Source organism: Neomonachus schauinslandi, chromosome 1 (assembly GCF_002201575.2).
Source record: "Neomonachus schauinslandi chromosome 1, ASM220157v2, whole genome shotgun sequence".
Taxonomy (NCBI): domain Eukaryota; kingdom Metazoa; phylum Chordata; class Mammalia; order Carnivora; family Phocidae; genus Neomonachus; species Neomonachus schauinslandi.
Genome location: NC_058403.1, coordinates 142610746 through 142638056, shown reverse-complemented (window position 1 = coordinate 142638056; position 27311 = coordinate 142610746). Strand labels below are relative to the sequence as shown.

At 39.5% G+C, this 27311-nt stretch overlaps 1 protein-coding gene and 1 non-coding gene across 2 annotated transcripts in view; both read left to right on the top strand.

Annotated features, from left to right (window-relative positions):
- The window catches only part of GADL1 (glutamate decarboxylase like 1), a 134357-nt gene that overhangs the window by 49403 nt on the left and 57643 nt on the right, over positions 1 to 27311 (top strand). Inside the window, exons 11-12 of the mRNA XM_021678833.1 lie at positions 9626 to 9825; positions 19210 to 19261. Coding sequence (XP_021534508.1) covers positions 9626 to 9825; positions 19210 to 19261 — 252 coding nt within the window. The remainder of the gene's footprint in view (positions 1 to 9625; positions 9826 to 19209; positions 19262 to 27311) is intronic.
- LOC123326965 lies at positions 26088 to 26192 on the top strand. Its single transcript, XR_006541442.1, has one exon. It is a non-coding gene; the product is annotated as a U6 spliceosomal RNA (small nuclear RNA).

Here is a 27311-nt window from a genome sequence, read left to right as displayed (position 1 = left end):
TGTTGGGGAGACAAAGGGAATTAGAAATTATAAGCTGGTATGCATCTGGATAGCCAAATGCCATTCCCTATGGAAATTGCATAAAACACTTCTCCAAACCCAAAAGTAAAATAAACCGTGACAATTTTATTCTAATTTATTTTAAATTAAAGATTCTTTTTTTTCTTCTTTGAAGCAGCATATTTACTGATTGTTGTAAAAGGGATTAGAAACTTACCTCAATGAAAATGAAAGAAAATGGGTTGGGGCCTTCATATAAATGTTTAATGCTTCTTACCTCAACAAATTTGGAAAGGGTTGTCTTATTAAGTGTATTTCCTCATTGGGTATGTCTTAAAACAAGGGTCTGAAGATTATGGCGCCTGGACTAAACCCAGCTTGACACTTGTTTTTATAAATAAAGTTTTATTGGAACACAACCATACCCATTCATTTTAGTATCCTATATGGCTGCTTTCCTGCTACAACCTCAGAGTTGAGTAGTTGTGACAGAGATTGTATGGCTTACAAAACTGAGAATATTTACTCTCTGGTCCTTTACAGAAATTGTTTGCCCATCTCTGTTTTAGAACATCCAAAAGAGAGGACATGGCCTTCTTTAGTGTTGGAGACCACAGTTTGAACTAGGAAATTCTGGGATTAAATGTGATTTATCAGTGGGAAAATCCACTTACGGACCTTGAAGCCCAGTAAGACCTATGTTCAAATTCCGTCTTTGTTTGGGACTACCCTGCATGCCACTGACAAGTTGTTTAACTTTTCTGAAACTCAATTATTTTATCTGTAAAATGAAGACACTTTTTATTGTGAAGAGCTACTATGCCATTAAATGGGAAAATGTTCTGAAGTGTGCAGTGTGTTGCCAGCCATATAGTAGACACTTAGTGAATATAATTTTTGTCCTTGTTATGTCCAAATTGAGGAATGAGCTACATGTGAATGCACAGATTCTTTTGTCTGGACAAATGTCCATTTGTGTGGTGGAAAAATTCTTTATCATTTTAACACATTCTGTATTTTATCATGAGTCTTTGGGGAAAAAAATGCTTTTGTCTACTATACCTCGGATCCTATTCAAAGGTTTTACCAAGTACTTCCTGATTCATTTGAAACTATTATTTAAGGCCAGTTTTAAGTAGGATTGCCCATGGTCACGGCAATTATCAATGATTTCCAACAACACTTTAATGGCATTTATGCAATGAAGAGCAGGGAACTTGTGTTTCAGAAATTGCCTTGCTGCACAGCATTTTCCCCTGTATAAAATCAATCTCTTACCTATACTCCAGGTCTCAGAGGCCAGACATCTCGAGGATGGTCCAACTCCAAGAAATGTAGTCCAGCAGCCTTGCTGCTGAATGTGTAAAATTCTACTTGAGAAGGAACTGGGCACTTGTTCACAGCATCACAATCAGCTGGAGACCTCAATTGATTTTGTTAAATATTGTGCTTCTTGTGTGGAATAACTTTTCCAGCCTCAGTCCAGGGAAACACTCTAACGTTGTGTCCATTTTGTCCAAGATGAAGGACACCATTTCTATGGGTACTTGGCCCACCTATTTTGGAGAGATGCAAGTAAGCCATCTAGACTAAAGAAGTAAGTCTTGTGTTAATAAATATTTTTCCCCAGACATTTCACTTAAACGTTATGGCACAAATACTTATCCCCAGGAGGTGGGCTGCCATGCAACATCATTATTCTCAATTTACAGATGAATGAAAATGTGATATGATGGAGCAAAGTGAGGCACTTGACAGTCATAGTAAATACTCAGAGCTCAGAAGCAGCAAATGACTACTGGACGCTTTTGTTGTGCGCATATGACCAGGTGTGCCAAGAAATTGGCAAGTAGTCTATGCCCTTCACCCTCCTTCCAGCATGACTTCTGTGCACAAATATCACTCCAGTTGTATTACGTTTCCCCATGGCCTTTCCCTTGGCCCTGACCTCATCTCTCCTCCTCCTTTCCCTTCCCCGCCTCCCTCATCTCTCTTTTCTCACCTTTTTCCTTTTCTCTCCTTATCCTATCATATTGTGTTTTGCTAAGCGGCCTTAAATCTCTTTTGCAACAAGACAGGGTATTAAGTAAATATATATCAGAGAGAATCACAGAAACTCATAGTTGGAAGTAATGGAAAAAGAGCAAGGATCACAGTTCCTCCTATCAGAGCTAAGTGAGCAATATTTACATAAAGCCATGTTGATATGATTAAGCTTCTCCAAACCAATAGTTTTTTGTTCTATATCACAAAAGCACAGCAAATCAAAAAGTTGAATAGATTAGGGTTGTGGGGGTATGGTTTTGCACATCACATTCATGCTATAATCCATGGACATACGTTTCGTATCTTGGAGCTTCCCCCTCCCCCGCTTTGATTAAGAGTCCAGCGTTACTCATATCAACCCATATTTTCTTTATTTAAGTGCATAGAATAAAGTCATTCTTCACTTGTATTCACACAGAGACAAAACTTTGATAATGGGCACATATAGCTCACAAAGTAGTCAGATAATCACCTGGGTTTCTATGCCCTTGTAAAAACACTTCAGAATTCTCTGAACTCAATATAAATGTAATGTTGACTGAAACTTCTAGATCAAGAATTTTCAACATAAGATCAAGACCCATCAGAACAATAGTTTTCAATCCTGGCTGCATATTAGGATCATCTGAGAAGCTTAAAAAAATACCATCGCCCTTACCCACACCAAAGGTTCTGATTTTTGGTCTGGAGTCAAGACCCGGCATTGATATTAAAAAAAAAAAAAAACCCTCTTCACATAATTCTAATATTAGCTAGGGTTGAGAACCGCCATACTAATTGGTTTTGAGTTATATAGTCGATTGTAAGTCTCTTCAGCTTTTTATTTTCCTTTTTAATGAATAATCAGAATAGAATAGCAAATATCAGTATGCTGTTCATATAGTAATGATGGGTACTATTCCATGAAATTCCTGTTTCAGTTTCGTGTATATTAGGGTGGATACTGTTACTATTTAAAAATAATTTCTTACTGTGGACTGTAATCAAAGTTTGAAAAACACTGCTTTAGATTATCTTTAACAGAGAAAATATGTTGATAGCTGCCTAGGGAAAATCAGAAAATCTTCATCTGTCCTAAGAGAGAAGCCCAACTGCACTATTTTTAAATGCTTGTATGGCATGCAGAGGTATCACCAAGTGATCTCTGCACTATCAAATGTTTCTTACCTCTTTATAGAAGCACTTACACATTCTCGAAGACACTGAGCCCAACTTTCTGCTCTCCTGTAGTCACCCTCGCTGCTTAAAATTAAGTTGCATTTCTTTAAAAAAATCTTTTAGCTTAGTCTCCTCATTTTTAAATCAGCTCATTCTGACCCTTAGTTAGGGATATTTATGGGAGAGTTACACTTCATTAGCAAATACAGGATCTCCAGTCTGGCACTAAAGTATTCTATCAGTTCTCTAAAAATCCCCATCAAGCCTGTGGGCCTAGCATTTTAACAAAACTTTCTGGAATCTTCCAGGAGGCTTTCTGGAAGGAGAAGTAGAGCTTTGGTATTAACATTAAGTGCCTAGATATTCCAGGATAATGAGTGGTTTTCATAGATGATGTCCAAGTGATTCGGCCCTGCTGATCTTTTGATGGTTCACATAATGGAAATGTAGAAACCCTATCAAGAAGACTGGGGAGTTTCTGGCCTCACTGGCCCCACCTCTGGGAGAGGGGACCACTTCCCCCCCCCCCTTTTGTTCACAGGACAACAGGCTCAAGTGTTTTACCACATGGCAGAAGAGAGGAAGGCAGGTTGTTCACAAATTCTTCAGGAATTCAAGCACAAGCATCTTAAATATGAGCAAACTTCCATACCTAACATCTTCCAGAGAATACACATGACAGAGGGAAGTGCGAATTGGAGAATTAATTGAAGACCTAGGCAGGGGTTGATCTAGGGGCAATATGAATGTCTCAAAAATGCTTCAATGAGGTAAGAAGGAGGGCTGAATCAATTGATCAAAAAATAATTCAGAGCTGCTAACAGAAACCTCTAAGTTTGGATGTGAACCTTCTGGAGATATTGAGGTGGCCAGTGAAACACAACGTGTCTGAAACTAGCCTTCAGATGGCAAAGGAAAAGGCAAATAAGAACTCTGATCTTGTGGGGAGTTTGGGAAAAAAAAACCAAACCTGTGGTCGTTCATTAAAAATAATAAGCTTTCTCTCAAGCGGGATGCAACACCAGATTATTATTTTTTTTTTAATTTTTTTTTTAAGATTTTTTATTTATTTGAGAGAGAGAGAATGAGAGACAGAGAGCATGAGAGGGAGGAGCTGACTCCCTGCTGAGCAGGGAGCCCGATGTGGGACTCGATCCCGGGACTCCAGGATCATGACCTGAGCCGAAGGCAGTCGCTTAACCAACTGAGCCACCCAGGCGCCCCAACACCAGATTATTTTTAACAATTTTCTGCTCTGACAGCCAGTGAAAAAGCCTCATGCAACAGAAAGGGAAATGAATTAAATAAATCAGTCCAAAAAAGAGGGATCAAAGGCATACCATGAAAAGAGTGAAAGATGTCTATCCGAAGAATCTGCTTTGGATTATAGATGAACGTGACTAGGGCAATACTGTGGGTGGAAGCCCAGAAAGTTGAGGCCTAGCTGATTAAATTTCAAGGCCAATTCCCAACAATGAGCAGATCTTACAGCAGAGTTGAGGGTATGAAACCCACACTCCGCCGTCAGTAACTGCATGGACTAGGGGAATCAGGTGGAGGGTACGCAGAGGGACAGGGTCAGGACTCCGGTGAAGGCAAATACAAAGATTTTCGTATTGCAAGTGATCTTGATGACCAGATCTCATTCCTCCCATAAGGATTTGTAAAATGTTCTATACCTTTGAAAGTCAGAAAGGGAACACATGTGGGACTAACAAAAAAATAGAGAAAGTCAGAAGTCGTGGTTGGACATTGGCTTGGAAGAAGTGAAGATGAAAGGTTATATTCTCACGTTCCTACTTTATAGATCAAAAGCTATTTAGACAACTGAATGGTCTGGTTTCCACAGGTTTCAAACACACCCATATAAACAGATAACTGGGGTTGACCTGTACTTGAAGACTTGAAATGATATTCTTATGTTATTCTTTTTCCCTTCCTTTCTTTTCCCCCACCCCATCCCTTTATGTCTCTTTTTCACTTGTAAAGATCCACAGCATCTACGAAAGCCATCGGGTGTGAGAGCTTAGGCAAGGTCAGGCTTACCTCCATTTGGAGGATGAAGACCATGGATCATTCTTCCTATTACTCTAAGATTTTTTTGTAATAGCCCTAACATAGTCTATCAATTTGGTTTTCTATAGCTACTGGCAGATACATACCATTAAAAAGGGGAGGTGGGTGAGAGGTACAATATGCTCATTTCATAAACAGTGAGGATATCTAGAGCTGGCATCTTGTTTTTCAGCTTGCTGAGGGGAGAGAAGTAAATCAAAGGAAGAATGGGTGGTGACAGCTGGGAGGGTCGGGGTTATGGGAATATGTAGGAGGTAGGGAGTAATGAGCAGGATTTTGGCCAAAGCTGAGAGGTGTTCCCCGGTGACATTATTTCATTAGATTTTCACAGTATTCTTGTAAGATGGGTAGAACAAGTAGCACTGTCTCCATTACGTTGATGAGAAAAATGAAGCCTGAGATGTTAAGTGACTTGCTTTGAGCTCTGACAATAAGGGACTAAATCAAAAGTGGACACCACATCTGCTGATTCTCACTTTATTCTGCCAGATCAATAATGAAGTTGAAGTTGAAGTATCTCTACGAGCCTGTGAAAATTCTCTGACCAGTCATTCTTACTGTGACCCTTAAGACCGTGGTGACCTGCCTACTCTTTACCTTTCCAGTCTTCCTAGCTCTGCCCTGGCCCGTTAATGAGCTCCATACTGAACTCATTCTGTCTTCTCTTCTCCCCAGCTGCTCCCCATCTTTCAGCTCTCTGTGACTTATTTCTTCTCCTGAAGAGTCCTATCTAACGTCTCTGAGTCAGTGAAAATTGACCCTCCTTCGTGCTCTGTAGACTTTGTTCTTACCCCTAGTCTAGCACCATTCTGTAACTGCCTGTTTTTCTATCCCTATATCCGTCTTGAACTTCTTAGGTATAGTGATTTTCTTATTTAGCATTACATCCTCAGTGCCAAGCGCAGCTTTTGGCATATACTAAGCCTCTCAAGTGTTTGTTCAATTAATCAATCAAGCCAAGATCAGAAGGTATGATCATTTTTAAAATTCACTTTTACATTTTAGATTACAACCGAGCTCCTCTGCTATTGATAGCCTAAATTTAGTTTTGTGCAATCAACAAATGTTAACCAAGATGCTTAGTACCTCTATGGGGTTGTATGTCCAGGCTTCTCATGGTGCTTGTTACATAACAGGTCCTCAGTACGTAATTTGGCAGTGAATTACTTAGTACAAAGATGATTAATATACCGATTTCCTAAGGCGTTTAGACAATGTCTTGCATGTAAATAATGATGATACGGGACAGAATATGGAAAGAGCCATATGGGAAGAATTTTGGGTAGCTTTCTTTTGCTAAGCTGAAAAGCATGATGGCAAGGAGTGAGGACTTAAAGGAGGCCCATGTAATAACTGACTCCTGGGAAATAGACAGCAGAATATGATGTAGACTGTGGAAATAAAAAATGGCTTAACTCATCTCGACAAGAAAAATATGCCACCTACTGGTTCATTATGTATTTGTAGTGATGCCCTTAAATATCACCAGAGTCACAAGTATTTAGAAAAATATCAAGATGCTTTCTAGACAAAATGCCACCACTAGTAGGACAGAAGTCATATTTATAGGAACAGAGTAAGGGTCTGCAGCATGATTGTTGTTTTGATCTCCAGTTCAATGTGTTCTTGATGGGTTATCTTCCGTTTCACCTGCCTCTCCGAGGACTCTTAATGAGCATTTCTGGAAGTACTCTCTCCCGCATGTATTTAAGGGCTCACTGTAGAAAGACTGAAGTGTCGTGGATACAGAGTTCAGGCCCTTCATCCCAGCAGCCTTGGTTTGAAACCCAGCCCCACCACCTAATAGCTACACAATCTTGGGTAATTAACTGAACCTCGCCATGTTGGAGTGTTAAATATATGAACCTATAAAAAATTCTCCTTTCTGCTTAAGCTACTTTGATTGCATTTTTTTTCACTTGCCACTGTGTGAGTGCTAGTACAATATCTACTAATTCCTGAACACTGCTTGAGAAGATATCACCATATAAAGCAGTTGGTATTCTCATTACATCCATGTCTCTGGAAATCATATAACCAGTATTTATTGTCCTGCTAGCATTAAGATTATAAAGATGAACAAGATAAACAGGGTGCTTCTCTTTGATGGTACAATAATGACTAATTGTTTTCAAAAACATTAACTTTTACTCTACTTATTCCAAAATGTTCTTTTCTCTGGAGAGCTGAACATCTTCTCTTAGTAGAAGTGTATCTTAAAACCAAAGACATCTCATCCATTTTAATACAAAGATACAAACTAAAATGCAAAGCAGGAACTTTGTGGTGAAAGTTTCATTTATTTATTTTCGATAAAGTAAATCCCAAGCCTCTGGCTGTTCTTTATGAAACTTTCCCAAGGCAGGAGGATTTTTCAGTGTAATTAAATTAATGGTATCATAACTGGAGGACAATCACTCATTCTGCTGTATGCTTTTTTGGCTCTTCTCTTCTCCATTTGCCTATGATGATGCAATTTGTTTCCTGATAATGGATGGGCTTCTTCTCCCTTTCAGTCACTTGCATGAGGCACTGAAACTTGCTCAAGACATGTCCAAAGTTCATCTGCTTAGAGGATTTTTTTTTTGAGTCTTTCATGGTTGATGAAATTAAATTTATAGTTGTGATGCAAGTACAAGAGTGTGTGTGTGTGTGTGTGTGTGTGTGTGCTTTGTCCTTAAAATGTATGCAGTGGCCTTTTAATGTTATAATATATGGTCAGGCTGCAGTTGCTATGGATACAATAACCAAATTGTCTGACCTTTGAGGGTAGGGAGATGCACGGGTGGCAGCTCTGATCAGAGCTGAGGATGGATGATAGAATGAAAGTAAAGATTAAAGAGTAAGGGGCTCTTTATATCTTAATGTTCAGATCAGAGCAATCTATTCTTTCCCTGTGTCTACCGACAGTATCCATCAGAGCAAGACTGAAGACTTAGTAGTATTCCTTTAATTATTTTTATACTATATATTTTGGATCCTGGATGAGTGTAGTTTTGGAGTTCTTGATTAGATTATAGATGATCTATAATTTTTTACATAGCATAAAATCATGCTTTCTGGTAATGGCACACATTATATCCAGATTAGTGTCCACACAAGACAATGTTACTATTAAGACAGCAAATGCGTGCTTTTGTTTGGAATGTACCAAGTTGATTAGTCAACTGAATACTTTCTCTGTTCAGGAGAGATCACTTTCTAGGACCTCTATGACCACTGGGGAGTTTCTGTGTCTTCCTTTCGTATCGTTAAGATTTAGAAGATACTCCAAATGAGAAGTTCATATATCTGTGTTTCTTCTGTTCGTACTACGTGTCAGGGGAATGTGAGGGAAGTGTGGAATATGGGGAGTGGCATCATCACCCTAATTGCTAGAGGGAGGGTATTCTATGCCCAGTACAGTGTTAAGCTCTATGGATACAGACATGAGTAGGAAATGATTCCTGCCCTCAAGAACTTGCTTGGCAGACTGCATATTGAGTAGAGGCAGAAAGGAGTAAAGTCAGCAAATGCAGCCAAATATAAAAGGAAGAAGTGAGTCCAATGGGATGGGCAGGAAAGAAGCTGAAGGGAAAGTATACTTGAGATGGGACCCAAAGGAAGGGCAGACCTAGATAACAAGGAAAGACCAGGTTCAGTGTTAGTAAATTTCAGAACTTGTAAATATGCTGCATGTATTTTTTGAATGTGTCAAATATTATATTAAAATAGAGGTAAGGTCAAGCAAGTAGTGTGAGCAAAGATACACATGGGGCATGATCTAGTGGTTAAGGGACTTCGGGTAGTTTGGTTCTGTTGCGGAAGCAGAGGGTTTTACTAGGTATTCTGTAGCAATGAAGATGCTGAGACAATTGTGGGGCCGACGAAGGGGCTATAAATGACTAGTTTTTTGCCTATGAAATTATATAAAGTATGTATAGTATGTTAGATATTTTTTTTCCAATATGGAGCCTTGAGTGAGTTATAGACAGATTTTTTTTCATCTTGAGAAATCGATCCACTTTGATACTTTACAGGTGATGACATGGTCACCTCCAAGCTTCCAAATACTCATCAATAAGATTGTGAAGATGCACTTGGCATTCTCAACTCGGAGGGGTTTTTTTCCCCAAACAAAATAGGTAACCTGTGTATCAATGTTAATATACACATATTGCTTCCCATGCAGGGAAGTCAGAGTGAGAGCAGGTGCTTTGGCACAAGGGAGTAGAACATCCTACAGGTTTCGTTTGTGGGTGTGTGTTTTTGAAATCAAGTGTATGCTAAAAATGGACAGTCTTACAGCCTTTCTTACTTACTTTCTTTCTTTCTTTCTTTCTTTCTTTCTCTTTCTTTTCAAAAGGACCTTCTTAAGAAATGCTACTCTGCCAAGGCATCTTACCTCTTCCAGCAGGATAAGTTCTATGATGTCAGCTACGACACAGGAGACAAGTCTATCCAATGCAGCAGGAGACCAGATGCGTTCAAGTTCTGGATGACTTGGAAGGCCCTGGGCACATTAGGCCTTGAAGAAAGAGTCAATCGTGCACTCGCTTTATCTAGGTACTTGCCTGTGTGTGTGTGTATGTGTGTGTACGTGTGTGTGTGTGTACGTCTATAACAGAAAGACTTGATGGAAATAACATTTGCAAAGTCTGGATACATGTCCTTTCTTGTGTGCATTTCTCCTTTCATCTAATGACCATTTTCTCAGTACCTGCTACATGTTAGGAATTGTGAACCAAGCAGTCTTACCCCCACCCTCCCGGATCCCAGCCCAGTAAGAGATACACTTAGGTGACGAAGCTGATAAAATACAAGTGAACCTACTTTTTGGTAAAGGTGGGTACATGATGCTCCAGGAGCACTCAGGAGGGTTCCTTAGTATTCTTGAGGGGCATTGGCAGAAGCCCTGGAGGAAGTGACATTCAACTAAGACCCAAGGAAGAAAGGGGAGAAAAATGGTGCAGGCAGAGGGAGCACCAAGCCCAAATCACGGTGACTTTAAAGACCTGAATAGCAGGTTTGTGAGAATGTGGGGCTGGAAGGAAGACGTGAAGATAAAGGTAATGTGGAAGTGCTATGGCTACTTGTCTCCTTGTAACATTAGACACAAAGCTTTTGAAGCCATTTTCCAAGACATTAGAAAAGCCTTTAGATACAGGTGGTGGACACTTGCCAACCAAACAAGACTCTTCCGCTAAGCATGGATCAGTGGGTGCACATGGGCAGGCCACAGCCAGATTTAGTTTTAAATGTGATTTTTTGAGCCTGAACTACATAGGCTTAATCTTCTCGGTGTCAAAACAAACAAACAAACATTTAAAGATGTAAAATACTTAAAAATAGGGAGATTTGTCAAAAATCTGGATTTTGGGCTTCTCCCGAAGGATCAGAATGCTCTCAATCCCACCTAGTGACAAACCACTGAACATGCTGGTGCCTGTCTAGAGAACCACACTCCCCTGTACCTCCTCCTGTTTTTCGCAGACAACCTAGACTCACAACCTAGCCCTGGCATTTACAAGCAAGGTGACTTGGGCAAGTTTCTGAACCTCTCTGTACCTCAGTTCCGTCCCAGCAAAATGGAGATAAAATGCTATGTCGTTCAAATAGTTGTCATGAGGATTAAATGAACTGATATATGTCAAACACTTAGAACAGTGCCTGGCCTGTGCTACATGCCATCTGAGTTTTGGTTATTCTTACCTGCTTGACCACTATAGGCTTGACCACTATGATCTCGGGTTTGGATTCTCTCTCGTTCAGACTTCCTGGTCACATTGCACTTGCAAAATCCTGAAGTCTCTCCTTAGAGATTTAAGACCGTTTTTCTCTTTCCTGACTGGGAGTTGTATGAGTGCTCCGTGCAACAACTGTCTGAAAACTCAGTGTCTTAAAACAGCAATTATTTATTCTCAGACATCTGCAAGTGGGCTGGAGTGGCTTTATCGCATACTGTGCCGGCTGGAGGGGTTGGTGGAGGGTCCCTGTCTACTCCCCACATGCTTGGCATCTTCCTTGGATTAACAGGTGAGCCAGAGTGTGTTCTTGTGATGGAGATGACAGAAGACCAAGAAGGCAAGCTCCATTATGCAGGCCGACTTTGAAGTCCTGATTGTATCATATCTACTGGCATTCCAACGGCCAAAGCAAATCACATGGCTAACCTCAATGTCAAGAGGCAGGGAATACAATGGGCCTTTTATCAGGAAGAACTGCAAAGTTACATGGTATTGACCCTGAAAATGAAACAGCCAGTTTTTTACCAGCAAAATGGGTTTATTTGGGAATGGCAGAGGAATTGCAGTTCAGGAGATTCAAACTATGGCAAACCATAAGCAAGTCTGGAGAACAAGAGTTTGCTTATATAGAGGAAAGGGGGAAGTTGAGAGGGGTTGCTTTAGACATGAGACCATTGGACAAGACAGAGAGGGATGGCTTCTCACTGGCTGGTAGTATGGCTTCTCATTGGCTGGGGCTTTTGCTAGACAAGGAGAAAATCTTCTTCCCATTTGCTGTGGTAGTCGAATAGGCTTCTTCCAGTTGAATGCAAGGTATGCCTTTTCCTGTTGAGGTCTGCAATCGATGTCGAGTTTGCAGGGCACAAAAGCTCCATCTTCAGGGCTTCCTAAGTCCATTTCAAATGAGGTCTCCTTTATTATTTTTCATAATGGCTTGGATATAAGGACAGGTAAAAAGATGGCTTTGGCATTTTTAGAAGATTGTTAAAAGTCAGCAATTCTAGTGATTATGGCTTAGTAGTTTAAAAAATCTATAAATCCTGTACCATTTAGGATTCTTTATGTGGCAAGCAACAGAAACCGTAATTCAAGATACTATAAACAAAGAAAGGTAATTTATTACCCCATGCTCCTTATAAGCTAGTATAATGATGACTTCTGGAATGACTTCATTTAGGGGCTTAAACCATATCATCAGGCCTCAATCTTTTTCCATCTTTCAGGGTTGCTCTCTTTTATGTTGGTTTATTCCTATGGAGGAAGATGGCTGCTGCGAGTGTCAGATCTCTATCCTCTATCATCCCAGGTTCGAGTTCAAGGTCCAAATGAGAGTGTGCTCCTCTCTCAACAATCCTAAAGAAAGTTTTCATATCTGAATGAGGCAAATGTCCATCTGTCATCAGTCACTGTTGCCAGGGAAATGTGATACTCTCACTGGTCATGCTGAGTCACATGCCCTCCCTTGGCATTGGGCAACATCAATTCCTCCTATAGAAAATATGCTGAAACTAGGTGAGGAATATGCTTTTATTAGAAGTAGGGTTAATGTACCTCCATCAGAATTAGGGAGATAATTACCCAATGGTGAAAAAAAATGACACTGTCCACCATAATTATTCATAGTTTCTGTTCAATTAAAATAGAAGTTCAGAAAGCTCTGTTTCCTTTTTTTTTGTATTTTCTCATACTACTTAAGTGTGGCAGAATCTCTGCATTGTTTTGTCTAAGCTGCTAAGTAATTCATTGACAGGTGTCTTGAAAGAAGGCTAGATACAAATATTTGATGATCATATTTGTTATAAAGTTAACATTCATCTCAGGGTAGAATTTAATTTATAGTCTAAGGATACTTTCTAATTTTGCAGAGAAATATCACAGGAGAATAAATGTTAACACTTCAATTCAACAAACACTTACTGTTTGTAAATGTTTGTCAAATTGCATTGAATTGAATTAACATTTCAACAAGCATCACTGCAGACTCTGTGGCCTATATCTAAATATTTGAAAAATAATCCTCCTCTTTCACTCTGTTATTCATCATAGTTTCTTTGCCTTAACTTTCCAGTTTTCATATATCCAACCCTCTCTTCCTGGGGTGGGCAAAAGTCATCCTGTTCTCCTACCCCCAATGCCAAGTAAATGCTGAGTCCTTTTATTTTTCTTTTCTTTTTTCTTTCTTTTCTTTTCTTTTTTTTTTTTTTTTGAGAGAGAGAGAGAAACATACACAGAGAGCAGGAGGAGTGGAACAGAGGGAAAGGGAGAGAGAATTTTAAGCAGGCTTCATTGCCCAGTGCAGAGCCTGATGTGGGGCTCAGTCTCACAACCCTGAGAGCGTGACATGAGCCAAAATCTAGAGTCAGGCGCTTAACTGACTGAGCCTCCCAGGTGCCCCTATTTTTATTTTACTTTTGGCTGAGCCCTTTTAGACATGTCACTTGGAATGAATATGAAATTATAAACTTGGAGAAAATTTCTCTAGGATTAAGAATTACATCAACTTGGCAACATAAGTCTTTATTTTTATGATTTTATATATTTTCAAATTGGTTAATTGGTTTGTGGTTTCTTTAGGAAAGGGGAACCCTTTCCTTAGAGCTGGGATCTATTCTGTTGGAGCCCATGTACAGTAGTGTCCTAGTAAACTGGCTCTCAGGAGGAAGAAACAAAAGCCCCAGTTGGTAATGCCTATCAATCCCCACGGTGTAGATACTCCCATTGTGTAAAATTGCAAGCTGTCAACAGTTGTGATTTGCAAAATTCCTAAATATTTAACAGTGGGCTCTCACTAGCCAGTCCATATTCGCTCTGAAACACCATTGCTTAAGTGAGCCAATGTAATCAGAAGAAACAACTGACTCTTGAGAGTTCAAACTCCATTTCTCATCAAGCTCACTGACCCGAGGCCACTGCCTTTAAAAACGATTCTCATTTGTGTCCAGAAGGCTCTAGCTGGCATAATGTCTATAATTTCAGAATTAATGTTGTTTTGTTCCAAGGAGTGTAATTCCCTTCAGTAGGTAAGAATTAGCAAAGTAAAGCTGCAAATGAGGGTTGTGTTAGTATTTGGGCTGCACACCGATTACCAGCAGCCTGAGACAGCCAAGACACCCATTTCCCTAGACCCTCTGTCAAGATCTCTCAAATACTGGAAAGGCTGGGTAACTCTTCCCCCCTGACATTGCAGGAAAGATTGCTCTGACTCCACAGAAACAATATTTCCATGTTCTTGAGTCTAAATGGAGCTTAGTTTGAAATTTGTATATTGACCTTAAAATTGAAGGACTGGAGTTTGATGGAACAATGGGCTGCCATCCCCCTGATCAGATAGTTTGCTCTCTCTTCCCTTGGGAAAGCAAAAGCAGACATTAGAAGACAAAGATTCCTATTTAATGAGTTGTCAGAATCTAGGAAAAAGGGAAAAAATTAGTGCCTGGAAGATCTCTAAGGCCTTTACTAATTTCCATTTGACCCTCGTCATTCCAATCACCAAGAGATCTCTTATCTGGAGAAATATTAATGACTAAAAACTTGCTTTCTCCTTGGGTTGTTTGAAAACCAGTGACATCGGGAACCTAAAGCAGCATGCGATTATGAAGTGTAACTGAAATGCAGAGGGCTGGGATTTAAAACCACCACCACTGGTACCAGGCAGGTGATTGTATATCCCTGATATCTGTCTAGGAAAGTTGAAAATGTTTCCCAATGCCCAGGGCTACCTGTTGCTGGGGGCACCTTCTAGGCCTCCGCTATGGCCCTCGGGTTAAATGGATATTCAGTCAGAGGTAATTTTTTAAAGCAAGCCGAGAAAAGTCCTGTGTGTAAATCTTTTCAACAACAACAAACAGCTCAAGAATTCCCATTCGGCTACTTCATTAGATCTCCAGTGTATCATTTATCTAATCCCTTGACACACAATCTCTGTAATCTCTCAGATGGCATTCATTTCACTGACTTGCATGAATACTGGGGGATTTATTGTTTTCAGCGTGGAAAAGGTGAGCAGATACTCAATGGCACTTCTGAGCTAGTGTATTTCTCTAGGTGATGAAAGAGGGGGCAGTCTACAGGGCTACAGAAGGGTCAGTGTTTTCGTTTTTCTTTATATTGGTAATTTTTCAAAAATCACAATTGCAGGAGACCATAGCATGTAGGTGTCTGTGCTGAACCACACAAGTCATGCAATATGTTCTAATATATGCAGAGCATACAGAAAACAGATGGAGAAACCTCTCAGGAGTTCTGGGAGGCTCCATGCATCAGAAAACAATTTCAAATGAGGAGGTGAGGCTGGGAGAGAAAGTTGGTCCAGAGTGTTCCAAGGGAGACCCTGGAGTAGCTGAGAAAGGGACTGAAAGGCTGCTTCCAGAAAGCAAAGAACGTCCTGCAAAAGGGCAAGTTAAAGGCAAAAACATCAGACATAATCATTTAACAAACAAGAGAATTGAAGGTCTTCAGGGTTGGAAGCATATTTGTAAGCAAAGGAAGGAGAAGTGTTTGGGAGCAGGACTATCATTAATGTCTGCTTCAAAATCAAGCCAGAATCTTCATACAATGGGTTTTTTTTTTAACCCGGTAGGATTGGTGAAAATTCTTGCTAGTGTGTAATTTTTTTCCCTCCCTTCTCTCTTTGCTAAGCTTAGCAGGAAGCACAGTGATGAGTTTTATAAGCTATTGTTATTTTTTGAACCCATTTACCTGGATGCCTTTTGGTAGAAGTGGTTTCTGGTTCCTGCATTATATCCCCAAACTCAATGTACATCCTTTTCTGGTTTGCATCAGATAAGAAGAGTTGGGTTTTTTTTTTTTCCCCCCTGAAATGTATTTTATCTTTAGTCGGCTTCCATGTATTGAAAAGAAAAATTGTGAGGAAAAAATCATCCCTATGAATGCAGGCAGAAGTGACTCAAACCTTATTTGGATTCCTTCCCCCAAATTCCTTTCACTTAAACTTTTATTTAAGAAGAGGGGAAGATACCCTATTGAAGAAGCACTTCTCCCAACTAGCATCTCTGAAACTGCCCTCTGTGGGATAATAGACTTCCAGAAGATCTTAATGAATGTTCTTCCAAAAAATGTTTCCATGGTCAAATATGTTTGGAAAGGCTAACTACTCTGTTATTCCTCTTTCGGAGATACAGTGTTCCTGAGGGGGCCTGTAATATGGAAACCTTTTTAACTTTGTTTTTAATATTTTTAACATGCAGATACTGTTTATTGTTCAGCCAACAACCATTCTCCCTCTTTTTCTTGCTAAGAGAACCTTGATTTTATTTAGGTGGCAATAGTGTAGCTGGGAACATTGGTCTCAGCCAATCTCCACTGCCTGTAGTGAGTTTAGGCGTAAATATATGACTCAGCCTCAGTCAAGAAGATAGAGGAAGAAGTCTTTGAAGGCTTCTGGGGAAAATATTCTTACCTCATAGAGAGAAAGGAAGAGGAAATGCTTTTGCTCCAGCCCCCTCTCCTCCTTCTTGGACACTCGTGGAAGGCCATGATGCATGGAGTATGGCACACATCTTGAAATGATAGAAAATGCCTGGTTCTTGATGACAGCATTGAACCATCCGACCAGTTCAATAAATGTCCTTATGAATTAAGCCAAGTGCCCTTCTAATTGTAGACAAAAGTAATCTAATTGGCATGCCTAGCATAGCTCACATTTATTTGGCAATTGAGCTCTTTTATATGGGAGACCTATGAACATGAGTTGGCATAGAGCATAGTTGGGGGACTCCCGTGTGAGCCTCTTATTATGGTTGTAATAGCAACCCTTCACCCAAACCACATCTACTCTCAACTCAGTTGGAGTGTTAACACTCTGGGCTCTGAGAGTGGCTGCAGTGGGGACAGTGGCCCTAACACAAAGCCCAGGTCCCCATGGTTAGCAAAAAGCAGAGTTTTAACTGAAATGATCCAGCTCTGTTTTAGGACACCTTTCTCTTGGGAGCAGTTTTAGCCAGTTTGACAGAAATAGCTTAAATTGAGACTTTCGTGTAAGTTTCCTACAGTCATCATCTGTTAGGGAAGGATTTTACCCACCTAGTCCCACGTCTCCGTTGCAGACAGGAGGAAACTGAGGCAGGCTGGGGAAGCTAAGGAACTTGCCTAGAGTCACAAAGTTGATGAGCTGTGCAATTAGAATCTTCTATAATCAGTCCCAGGACTTCTGGAGATGCAAAGCTTTTCCATAGCGTTGTGGTGTCCAGGATTAGTGTAGGCTTCCTCAGGATGAAGTGTAGTATTGCTTTGGAGTTCACAGATTTCCTATATACATTTGTGTCTGAGAAGCTGAAAAAAGTATGGTTCACAAGCTTTCCTTGTACCAATAGAGATTGTATCTGTCTGTCTATTATGTTTGTGCTTTACATTTTTCTTTTTTAAGTTCCCTTTCAAAAAGTACACAAGTAACCACATCTATGAAACTTTGCAAAGAAATATAAAAAGAGAATTAGTAACTACCCCATTGCATTCTGTTTGTTCCTCCCCCCGGTAAACACTAACAATTTATTGTGTACCCTTCCATTCTTTATTCCGTGGGGGAAAAAAAAAAAATATATATATATATATATATGGATATAGGGATAGGAATTACTTCTGCTTTCTTTTTGATAATTTCTTAAAAAGAGAAATCATATTATTGACATTTCTCAGTACCTTGCTTTCATCTCTTGCTAATACATCGCGAGCATCCCTGTGGTTTAATTGAAGTAGATGTAATTCATTTTTTTAAATAGCTATGTCATATTATGTTGTGTTGCTATAATACATTTTATTTTACCATTTGCCAGTTTCTGGATTTTTAACCTTGTTTCTGGTTATTTTGTGTGAAATACATGCACACGTGTACACATAAATTTAGGTAAAATTACATATATGCATGGTTTTACTTAATTCTTTTGAAACAATGTTTGAGATTAGAAAAGCAGATTGTGTTATTTCAGTTTTCTTGGAATTGAGGCCCAAGAAACATTTTTGTTGTCTTTAAATATTAATTTAATATATGTGGTTTAGTGATATGATCATATTCCATATAATTGCTTTTTTAAAAAGATTTATTTTTATTTTCTTTTTTAGAGGGAGGAGGGGTAGAGGGAGACACAGAGAGAGGGATCTCAAGTAGACTCTGTGCTGAGTGTGGAGCCTGGCGCGGGGTTTGATCCTGCTACCCTGAAATCATGACCTAAGCTATAATCAAAAGTCAGATGCTCAACCAACTGAGCCACTTAGGTGCCCCTTCCAGATAATTATACCATAATTCCATATGATGAATGGACCATAATTTTCAAAGCCAATCTTCATTCTTGGGTGTTATGTTTTTTGTTTGTTTGTTTCTTTTGCTGTTACATATAAAATCACAATAAATATTCTGGCAAGTACATTTTTGTCAATGCCCCTGATCACTTCCTTACATTTTACCCCCAAATCTGAGATACTGGGTCAAGGGTTATGAACTTTTCAAGTCTCATGATCAAATCACTAGTTTTTAAGGACAATTATTTCGAAAGGCTCCTCTTTTTATATAGACAATAACCGATCCCAGGGAAGAGGTGTCCATGTTGATTTACTCTATGTTCTCAAAGTCATTTTCACCTTTTTTTGGTCATATTCTGCATCTCCTGTATCCGTGCCCTTTGCTTATGGCATGATAGTTCTTTTTTCCCTGACATTGGAGAGGACTTCTTAGACATTCTGTCAGTGGCTACAGCCCACTTACTTTTAACATGATACTAATGATCAGTCCTTTTTCCCTCTGTCCTGGCCTTGGAAAAAACGATGTTGAGCTTCCTTGATCTTAAATGAGCTTACAGGTAGGACTCTACACCAAAAGCCAGCTGTGCTGGCTTAAGTAACTGTGCTAAATCCCCATCTAGAATATGAATGTGAAACCCACATGGCCAGAGATATATCTCCAGTCTAGGCGGTTTTCATACTGGGGTTAAAGTCTGATGCTAATATGAGAGATAAACGTTACCTCATCCAAAAGATGAATCTTTTTACTCGGGCCCCAGGGGTCTGCAGTAGGTTCAGGGATATCTGTCTAAATCCATGTTTATCCCTTTTCCCCTGCCCTTCTTTATTTCTAAGCCTGTATTTCTAATCCTGTCTCTGCATTTTGAAATAACGGTGTTTTTGTGTGTCACTCGTGTTCATGGAATTGTTAGATGCCAGATTATAAATATTATTTGTCTTTCATTTTTAGGTACCTCGTAGAAGAAATCAAGAAAAGAGAAGGATTCAAGTTATTGCTGGAAGTAAGTGATTATGGAATTGTGCTCGTGATTTTGTCAGTCAACAGTGATGAAGGTGGCAATTTTCTAATCCGTTATATTTCATTGGTTTTTGTGTTGCAGACTTAGAAACAAGTCATTAGCTTAATTCATGGAGTCCATTATGTTAATTTACTCTATTAGTGAGTATTTTGCCTTTGTTGGATTTGCAAAGAACACACTTGCCTTTAAGTATTGAAAATTAAAGTGCTCAATAATAATTACCAAGGATAATACTGAATAAATATATAAATTGCATGATGGTTGTACTGTGAATATTCAACTATGCAATAGTGGTGCCTGCATATGAAAAATCAATTAAGTGAATGTACGATGATGCATAGAGTTTTCTCTTTTTATAAAATAAGGAGAGCATATTAGCTTTGGAGCAATGGGAAAATAAGTCATTTTGTGGTTGGACTGTTTGCTATGTATAAGACACAAAATGGTTGCAAAGATAGAGGAAAAAAAACTGTTTTTTTTCCCCTAAAATATATGGTTAGAAATTATGAAGAATCTTATTTAATTCTGATTTTTAAGAAATATGAAGTGTGGGATGTTCTCTTAGATCTTCTTATAGCATATATTATATAGCAATTTTTAACCTAATGTAAAAATCACCTAGAGATTACAACCTGGGAATCTTTTCATATGTAAGCAATCTGGCTAACTTTTGGCATTCTTTTATGCAGCAAGATTTATTGAGCAATTACTATGTGCCAGGTACAGTTCTAGGCACTTCAGGTGTAAGACAGGGAAATTCCCTGCTCTGGTGGTGTTTATCCTCAAATGGCAAGTGACAGGCAGTAAAGAAGCAAATTAATACCTAGCAAACATCAGGTAGTGAGATGTGTTAAGAAAACAATAAAGCAGGTTCATGAGAGAGAACCTAGTATACAAATAAAGAGTTACAGATGTGGCAAGTTCTATAATAAAAATAAGGGTGGAATCCTGGAATGATGATGTGGGTGGTGGTGGGGTGGCCTGTTTCATTTGGGGTGTCCAGGTAGGGCCCTCTGAGGTTGTCTTTGAGGTGAGACCTGATTGATGGTAAACAACATGCCATGCGGATATCTGAGGGAAAGGCGTCCTAGATAGGATCAATAAACAACTACAAAGGCTTCCAGCTGAAAAGAGTTCTATGGGGCTTCCAGCTGAAAAGAGTTCTATGTGTTTGAGGAACCAGAAGAAGATATATTAGGCAAGGGGCAGGGGTGCAAGCGGTGATGCAGGTGGAGAGGTGGGCAAAGACCAGAGCAGGTGGAGTCGGGTAGGTCCTGGTTTTGGCTCTTATTCCATGTGTAATCATTGGAGAAATGTTATGCAGACAGGAGTCTGAATTTCTTTTATTTATTTATTTATTTTTAAACTTTTTAAATTTTATTTTTATTTTTTTAAGAGGGAGAGAGTGAGAGAAGGGGCAGAGAGAGAATCTTATGTAGGTTCCATGCCCACTGTGGAGCCCAGCACGGGGCTTGGTCTCAGGACCCTGAGACTCAAGAGTTGGATGCTTAACTGTCTGAGCCACCCAGGCATCCCCTGAATTCCATTTTAAAAGATCATGCTAAAGATGCCTGGGAAGAGAGGAATGGGGTGGGAGGAGGTAAAGGGAGGCCAAGGAAAGGGTAATTTAAACCAACTGGGATGCTGTTGCTGTGGCCCAGGTGAGATATGATGACGGTCCTTCCACCACTATCTACAAAAGGGTCCAAAGTTCCTGAAAAATAGGGACATGAAGGAACTTGCGAAGATCACAAGAGAATCCATATTTAAGTGACTTTCTGGTAACACCCCAAAGAAGCAAAAAGATGAATTTAGAGTGTAGGACATTCTGCAGGACAGCTGACCTGGTTTCTTCAACAGGTGGTGTGAAGAAAAATTAAGGAGGGGGGAGTGATGATCACTCTGGGTTCAAAGAGACAGAAGAGGCCCACTAACCACACGCAACACATGGAGCTATTGGAATCCTAGTTTGAGCAATTGTGAAAAGTAGATTTTGAAATAGTTGGGAAATTTCTATAGTGAAACTGGCTGTTGGGAATCACTGATAATTTTGTTAGGTATGACAACGGCATTATGACTACCCAAGAAAACGTGCATATTTTTTTTTTAAAGATTTTATTTATTTATTTGAGAGAGAGAGAGAATGAGAGAGAGCACATGAGAGGGGGGAGGGTCAGAGGGAGAAGCAGACCCCCTGCCGAGCAGGGAGCCCGATGCGGGACTCGATCCCGGGACTCCAGGATCATGACCTGAGCCGAAGGCAGTCGCTTAACCGACTGAGCCACCCAGGCACCCAAAACGTGTGTATTTTTAAGAGCTGCACGCTTCAGCATGTAGGGGTAAAACAACAGCTATAGGATTGCCTGGAGTTTGAGTCTGAGTGACTTTTTAAATTTTCTTGAGTTTGAGTTGCCTTCTTTATTTCCCTGAGGTTGAGTTTCCATGTGTTTTTACAAGTCTGAATTGCTTTCTTTATTTCTCTGGCTGTGGGAGCCATGGTGCTTATGGAAAGTGCTGTACACCTTGGAACTGCAATCTTTTGATAGAGCTGAAAGAAACAGTGATGAAAGAAAGATGAACTGTTTTAGAAGTTATTTATATATTCTTCCTAAAAGCTTAAAAATGAAGGGAGGAAACTCGCACCATCATCTTTAGGGAATTGCAAACATTGACATCCTTGTTATGCAAGTTAAGGTGGGTTTTCATCGTTAGGCAGCCTTCTGTCCTGGATATTTTATCTATGGGAGCCAGATGGCCCCAAAGCAGTGAAGGTGGCTTTCTCAGTGGTACTCCAGAATTCCTACTTACAAGAGTTTTTGTATGTGATCTGCATTTGACTCTCTTCTCTGTGCTCCATTTGGAGAAATAATGTAAATTTAGACCTTGAATCTTATATATAAGTGTCAAGGCATTTATCCTTTTTGTTAACAAATGCTTACTTTGGATTGATTAAATATAACTCTAATGCATACTTAAGAGAGATTTGATTATAGTCTGTGAAACTGAGCCTTTCAGTTTAGGAAAAATGAAAGTCTATAATTATATATACACATATTTCTATATTTTTGTACATGTAAAATTTTATTTATATTATATATATAAAGAATATATATATTCATTCACTTTTTAGCAGATAGAATGTTAAGTGGAATATTGAAAACAGGAAATGAACACAACAAAACAGAGTATCTTATCCTGAAAAGAGCAAAAATAATGCATATCTTCTTGAAGATGATTGAAAGTTATCATTTCAAATGAATTCTGCATTATTCATAGGGCCCTGAATATCATCTCTTTGTTTTTCTGTGTGGGAACTAAGATCTAACAGATGTTTTCCTAGAGGTATATTCATTTGTATACTATCATTCACATATTTTATTTTGATCTCTCGGGAGAGTCTTAATTATTCAAGTTTTTGTTTTCTCTTCCTGAGTTCTACATTAGGAAGAGTTATTTAGGTTTCATAGCCTTGCCAGGTTATCAAGGATCTTCAAGGACATCTAGTCACCTTCCTGCTCAAGGCAGGAAACCTCTCTTGACAGTAACCATAACAGGAAGTCAACCTCTTCCTGAACACTTCCTGTGTCAGATAATTCACAGCCTAGTCCTCTTCCCCGGAGCGCTAATTATTCATATTCTATTACTTATTGACCCCTACTATTCATATGTATCAAGCATATTGCAATTTATAGTTATCTTTTTATCTAGTTTTATTAGATCACAGCACCCTTCTAATTGCAAAATCCAATGCACATTCTTAAATCTTCATCTTGTTGGACTTCTATAGCATTTTACACCATTATCCACTCCCTCCCTCTTGAAATGCTCTTCTGTTTTGGTTTCTTTGAATTTCTTGCCCAGTTTTTCTCCTTTCCATGTGACTTCTTCTTCTCAGTCTCTATGTGAAGGAGGTCTCTTCATCTGCGTAGCCCATTAAGTATTACTTTCCTCGCTTCTGCCTTTAGTTCTTCATTGTGTCCACATACTCCCCCTGAAATGTTTAATCCATTTCTAGAACTTTGGTATCATTGGCTTCACTAATGTCTCTATCCTTGTCTTGTCTCCTAAACTCTGGTCCTTTGTACACAGGTATGTCCTGAAATTTTCAGTTAGACTCCCACAGGAACCTCAAATTCAGTATTTTTTTCTTTTTTTTATCATTTATTTTAGAGGTGGGGGAAGGGCAGAGGGAGAGAGAATCTCAAGCAGACTCCACACTTAGGGCGGCCTGACATGGGGCTCCATCTCACGACCCTGAGATCATGACCTGAGCCGAAACCAAGATTCGGACACTCAACCAACTGTGCCACCCAGACGCCCCTCAAATTCAACATTTCTAAAGCTGAAGTGTAGCCATTCTCTTTTCCCAAATTCCGTATTCTTCTTTCGGTCATTAGAACTATGATCCAAACAAAAATCTTGATGTTGTCTTCACTATCTCCCTTCCCCTTCTCTTAAATGTATCTTGGGCACTTTCCTCCACTCCTGAAGCCACTGCCTCAGTTCAGGCTCCTATCACTCCTCAGGTTTGCCCTGTCTTGTAACTCATCCCCTTCCAGTCTCAGACGCCTCTCCAGTGCATCTCCCCACGGCAGCCACACTGTGGCCTTTCTAAAATGAAATCTGCTCCCTAGATGGAAACTCTCCCATGATTCCACATTGCCTCTAGAATCAAGCCCAGACTCCCAAGCACGGCAGATGAGGAAGCCCTTCGTGAAGTGACTCTCATTCCCATGTCCATCTTCTCTTCTTTTCAGTTCACCTTGTCCTCTATTCATTCCAAGTTCTTGCCGTGCCCCTGAATATATGGGCTTTTACACGTGCACTGTTCCTGTTGCCAGAAATGTTTCTTGTATTATGAGAAAATTCTTCTTTTGTAATTCTCATTCCATTGCAGTTTAATTGCCTATACCTATTTCCATTACTAGTTGCCGAGTTCCCAGAGATAAGCATACAGTGTAAGCCATTTTTCTAATCGTAATGTCTGGTCCAGTATCTAGAACACAGAAAATCCTGCTTATTGAATTGAACATTTCAGTTACCTTTCTATGGGTAGGCTATAATTCTTTAACATTCCCCCCCCCAATACTGTATGCAAAAATAGTGATGTGTCTCACCTAGTACAGATTTTAATGGGGCTATTTATCCACTTGAAAAGGACATCTCTTTCTACCAAAATAGCTCCAGATAATAGTCACTGCGCTAATAGAGAGCCTGCTGTATGCCAGATACAGTGGTAAATATTGGAAATAATCTCTGCTCATCAAACCACCTCTGTGGGGTAGACAATATGGTCTCCGTTTCATAGATTAGGAAGCTGAAGATTAAAGTATTCAACACTTGTCCAAGCAAAAACCTGGTGAACTTGGGATACAAACCACATCCATGTGACTGCAAAACCCAGGCTTTTTGTGCTACTCACGCTGCCTTTGAAATTTTTTAGTAGTCTAATCAGATATTTAAAATCGAAAAGCTTGAAGTCAGTTAAAATCCACCAAGCCCCCTTTCTCCATTCTATACTTACATGATCATTTCACTCTACCTGACAGATTCTGCATTTCTACTTATTAAAATGCCTAGTGCTAGCTTTGTCTTTTATTGTTATTATTTTTGTGATCCAAGGATGTTGTAAGCAAAGGAGATGAATTTCTTTTAATGTGACTCGGTTTTAGAGAATGCCAGCTACATCTTGCTGACCTTTGATGTATTTCCCCAAGGGGTCTCATATCGTTTGCTCAATAATACTTGCTGGAATTGACATCAAAGTTACCTGCTTTATTTCTTAGACTATATCTGTTTTTTTTTCTCTTTGAAAACCAGGATAGAATGTGTCCATCTTTTCTTTAGTGACACATCTGTACTTTTCCATGAATTTTTAAAGATTGTGACAATGCTTTCATGGCTACAGGTGTTTTTGTACCCTTCACTATCATTTGTCTTCTCTAGACACTTGGATTTCTTCTTATACCTTCTCAATTTTGTGATTTAGAGTACATAGACCTAAAGTGTTCCTAAGACACCCGAGAGGTCAGGCTTTCCTATACAGGGGGAATGAAATGGCATGTGAGCGGTTCTACTCTGAAAATACTCATTAGTGCTTTGAAGTTTCTTGAAGAAAGTCCCTGTATCAAATGCAAGCTACCAGGCAAAGAGACAGGGAAAACTCAAATATGTTCCTTGTGAATATTCAAAGGGATATTTTTTCCAAAACTTAATAATTTTGGAAATAATGACAGTAAAGGTATTCTACCAAATGGGAGATCAAATTTCCTCCAATCAGATGACGTGTCAAAAGGACTGCACTGGGGTGCCTGGGTGGCTCAGGTCATGATCCCAGGGTCCTGGGATGGAACCCCTTGTTGGGCTCCCTGCTCAGCGGGAAGCCTGCTTCTCCCTCTCCCTCTGCTGCTCCCCCTGCTTGTGCTCTCTCTCTCTCTGTCAAATAAATAAAATCCTAAAAAACAAAAAAACAAAAGGACTTCACCAGTTTTCAAATGCCACAGACCTGAAGCCACACCATTCTCAAAGAGACTGGGCAAAAAGAATCATAGATATGTCACTTCAAAAATATCAAAACAGAAACTAAAGAAAACAAATTTAAAAGGTGATTTAAAAGGTCTAGGTCCTAACTTATGAAATACAGAGCAGATACAGTAGCAGGTAAAAACTACTGCAAAATGATTTATGATGTTGCCATGCAAATGAAAAGTAATGAGTATGTATTAGTAATGTATTGGTCAGGGTCGAATGAGAAGACAAAAACTGCACAGTAATTTGAAGTGGGGAAAGTGCAGTATAAAGAATTATTGTGCTTGCTTCAGCAGCACATATACTGAAATTGGAATGATACAGAGACAATTAGCATCACCCCTGTGCAAGGATAACACAAATTTGTTAGGCATTTCATATTAAAAAAAAAAGAAGAAGAAGAATTATTAACAGGGGATTGCCTCATAAGGGAAAAAGAGAACCCTAAAAAATACAGAAATAGCAGATGTAGAAAACGGCCACCACTCCTAGAACTGGGATAGAGCACCGGGGGAAGAGGACACTCCCTCCCAGGGCTGAGATCCGGTCATAGTTGGAGAGGGCACAGTGTGGCTCAGTGGATGGCAGAGAATTCACGGAGACGTCCCGCTACTGGGTTTTGCCAGGAATCCACTGTCCGGAATGCTAGAGGAAGTCATTTTCAGAGATGCATCTTGAAACGCACTCAAGCTACACACAGGGTGGCCAGAAAAGCCATCTGAAGCAAGGTGCCTTGCTGGCACCACTTGAGGGCAGTGTGCTAGAAAAAGCCATTTAGGGCACCTATCAGTCTGCTGTGAAGCCATCCGAGGGGGTGGCCCTGGGGGAAGCTACAGGGGGTCCACTTGTGGCTGGGAAACAGTGCTGCTGAAAAAGCCACACACACTGGAGGAGATCCATGAGGTTAGCACACCAGAACCCGGAAGAGATACCTCTTCCTTCTCAGTGTCCCTCCAGCACCCTCTGCTGATAAAGTCTAAGATTGGACCAGATGGCAAGGAGAAATATTGATAGAGTCCACTTCCATTTTGATAGGATACAAAGTGTGGATTTGAGCGGAGCGACAGTAAATTGATAACTAACATAAATGGTATCTGGAAGAAAATCGTTATTGATATAAAGACATGAATCCCTAAAACCCAATGACAGATAATAACTATATTTTTCTTCTACTTTCTAATCAACCATAGTTACTTTTTTGAAAAGATTTATTCACATTAAATGAGTAAAGAATTTCAAAGGCCAGTACATTTCTTTCCTAGAGAAACCAAATCAATTATATCAGAAATCCAAGTATAAATTGTGTGAATTTGTATATAGACTATTGTAGTCTCATGATAAATGTTTGCAGAAATTGAGTTGAATTAAATAGTACTCCATTTTGAACTACTCTGTATTTTGAAGATTTTTGGCTCTTTTTCTTTTCTTTTTTTTCTTTTTTTTTGTCAAATCCAATAAGCTCATTCCAAATTTCAAAGGTTAAAGGACTTATCTTATTGAGCTG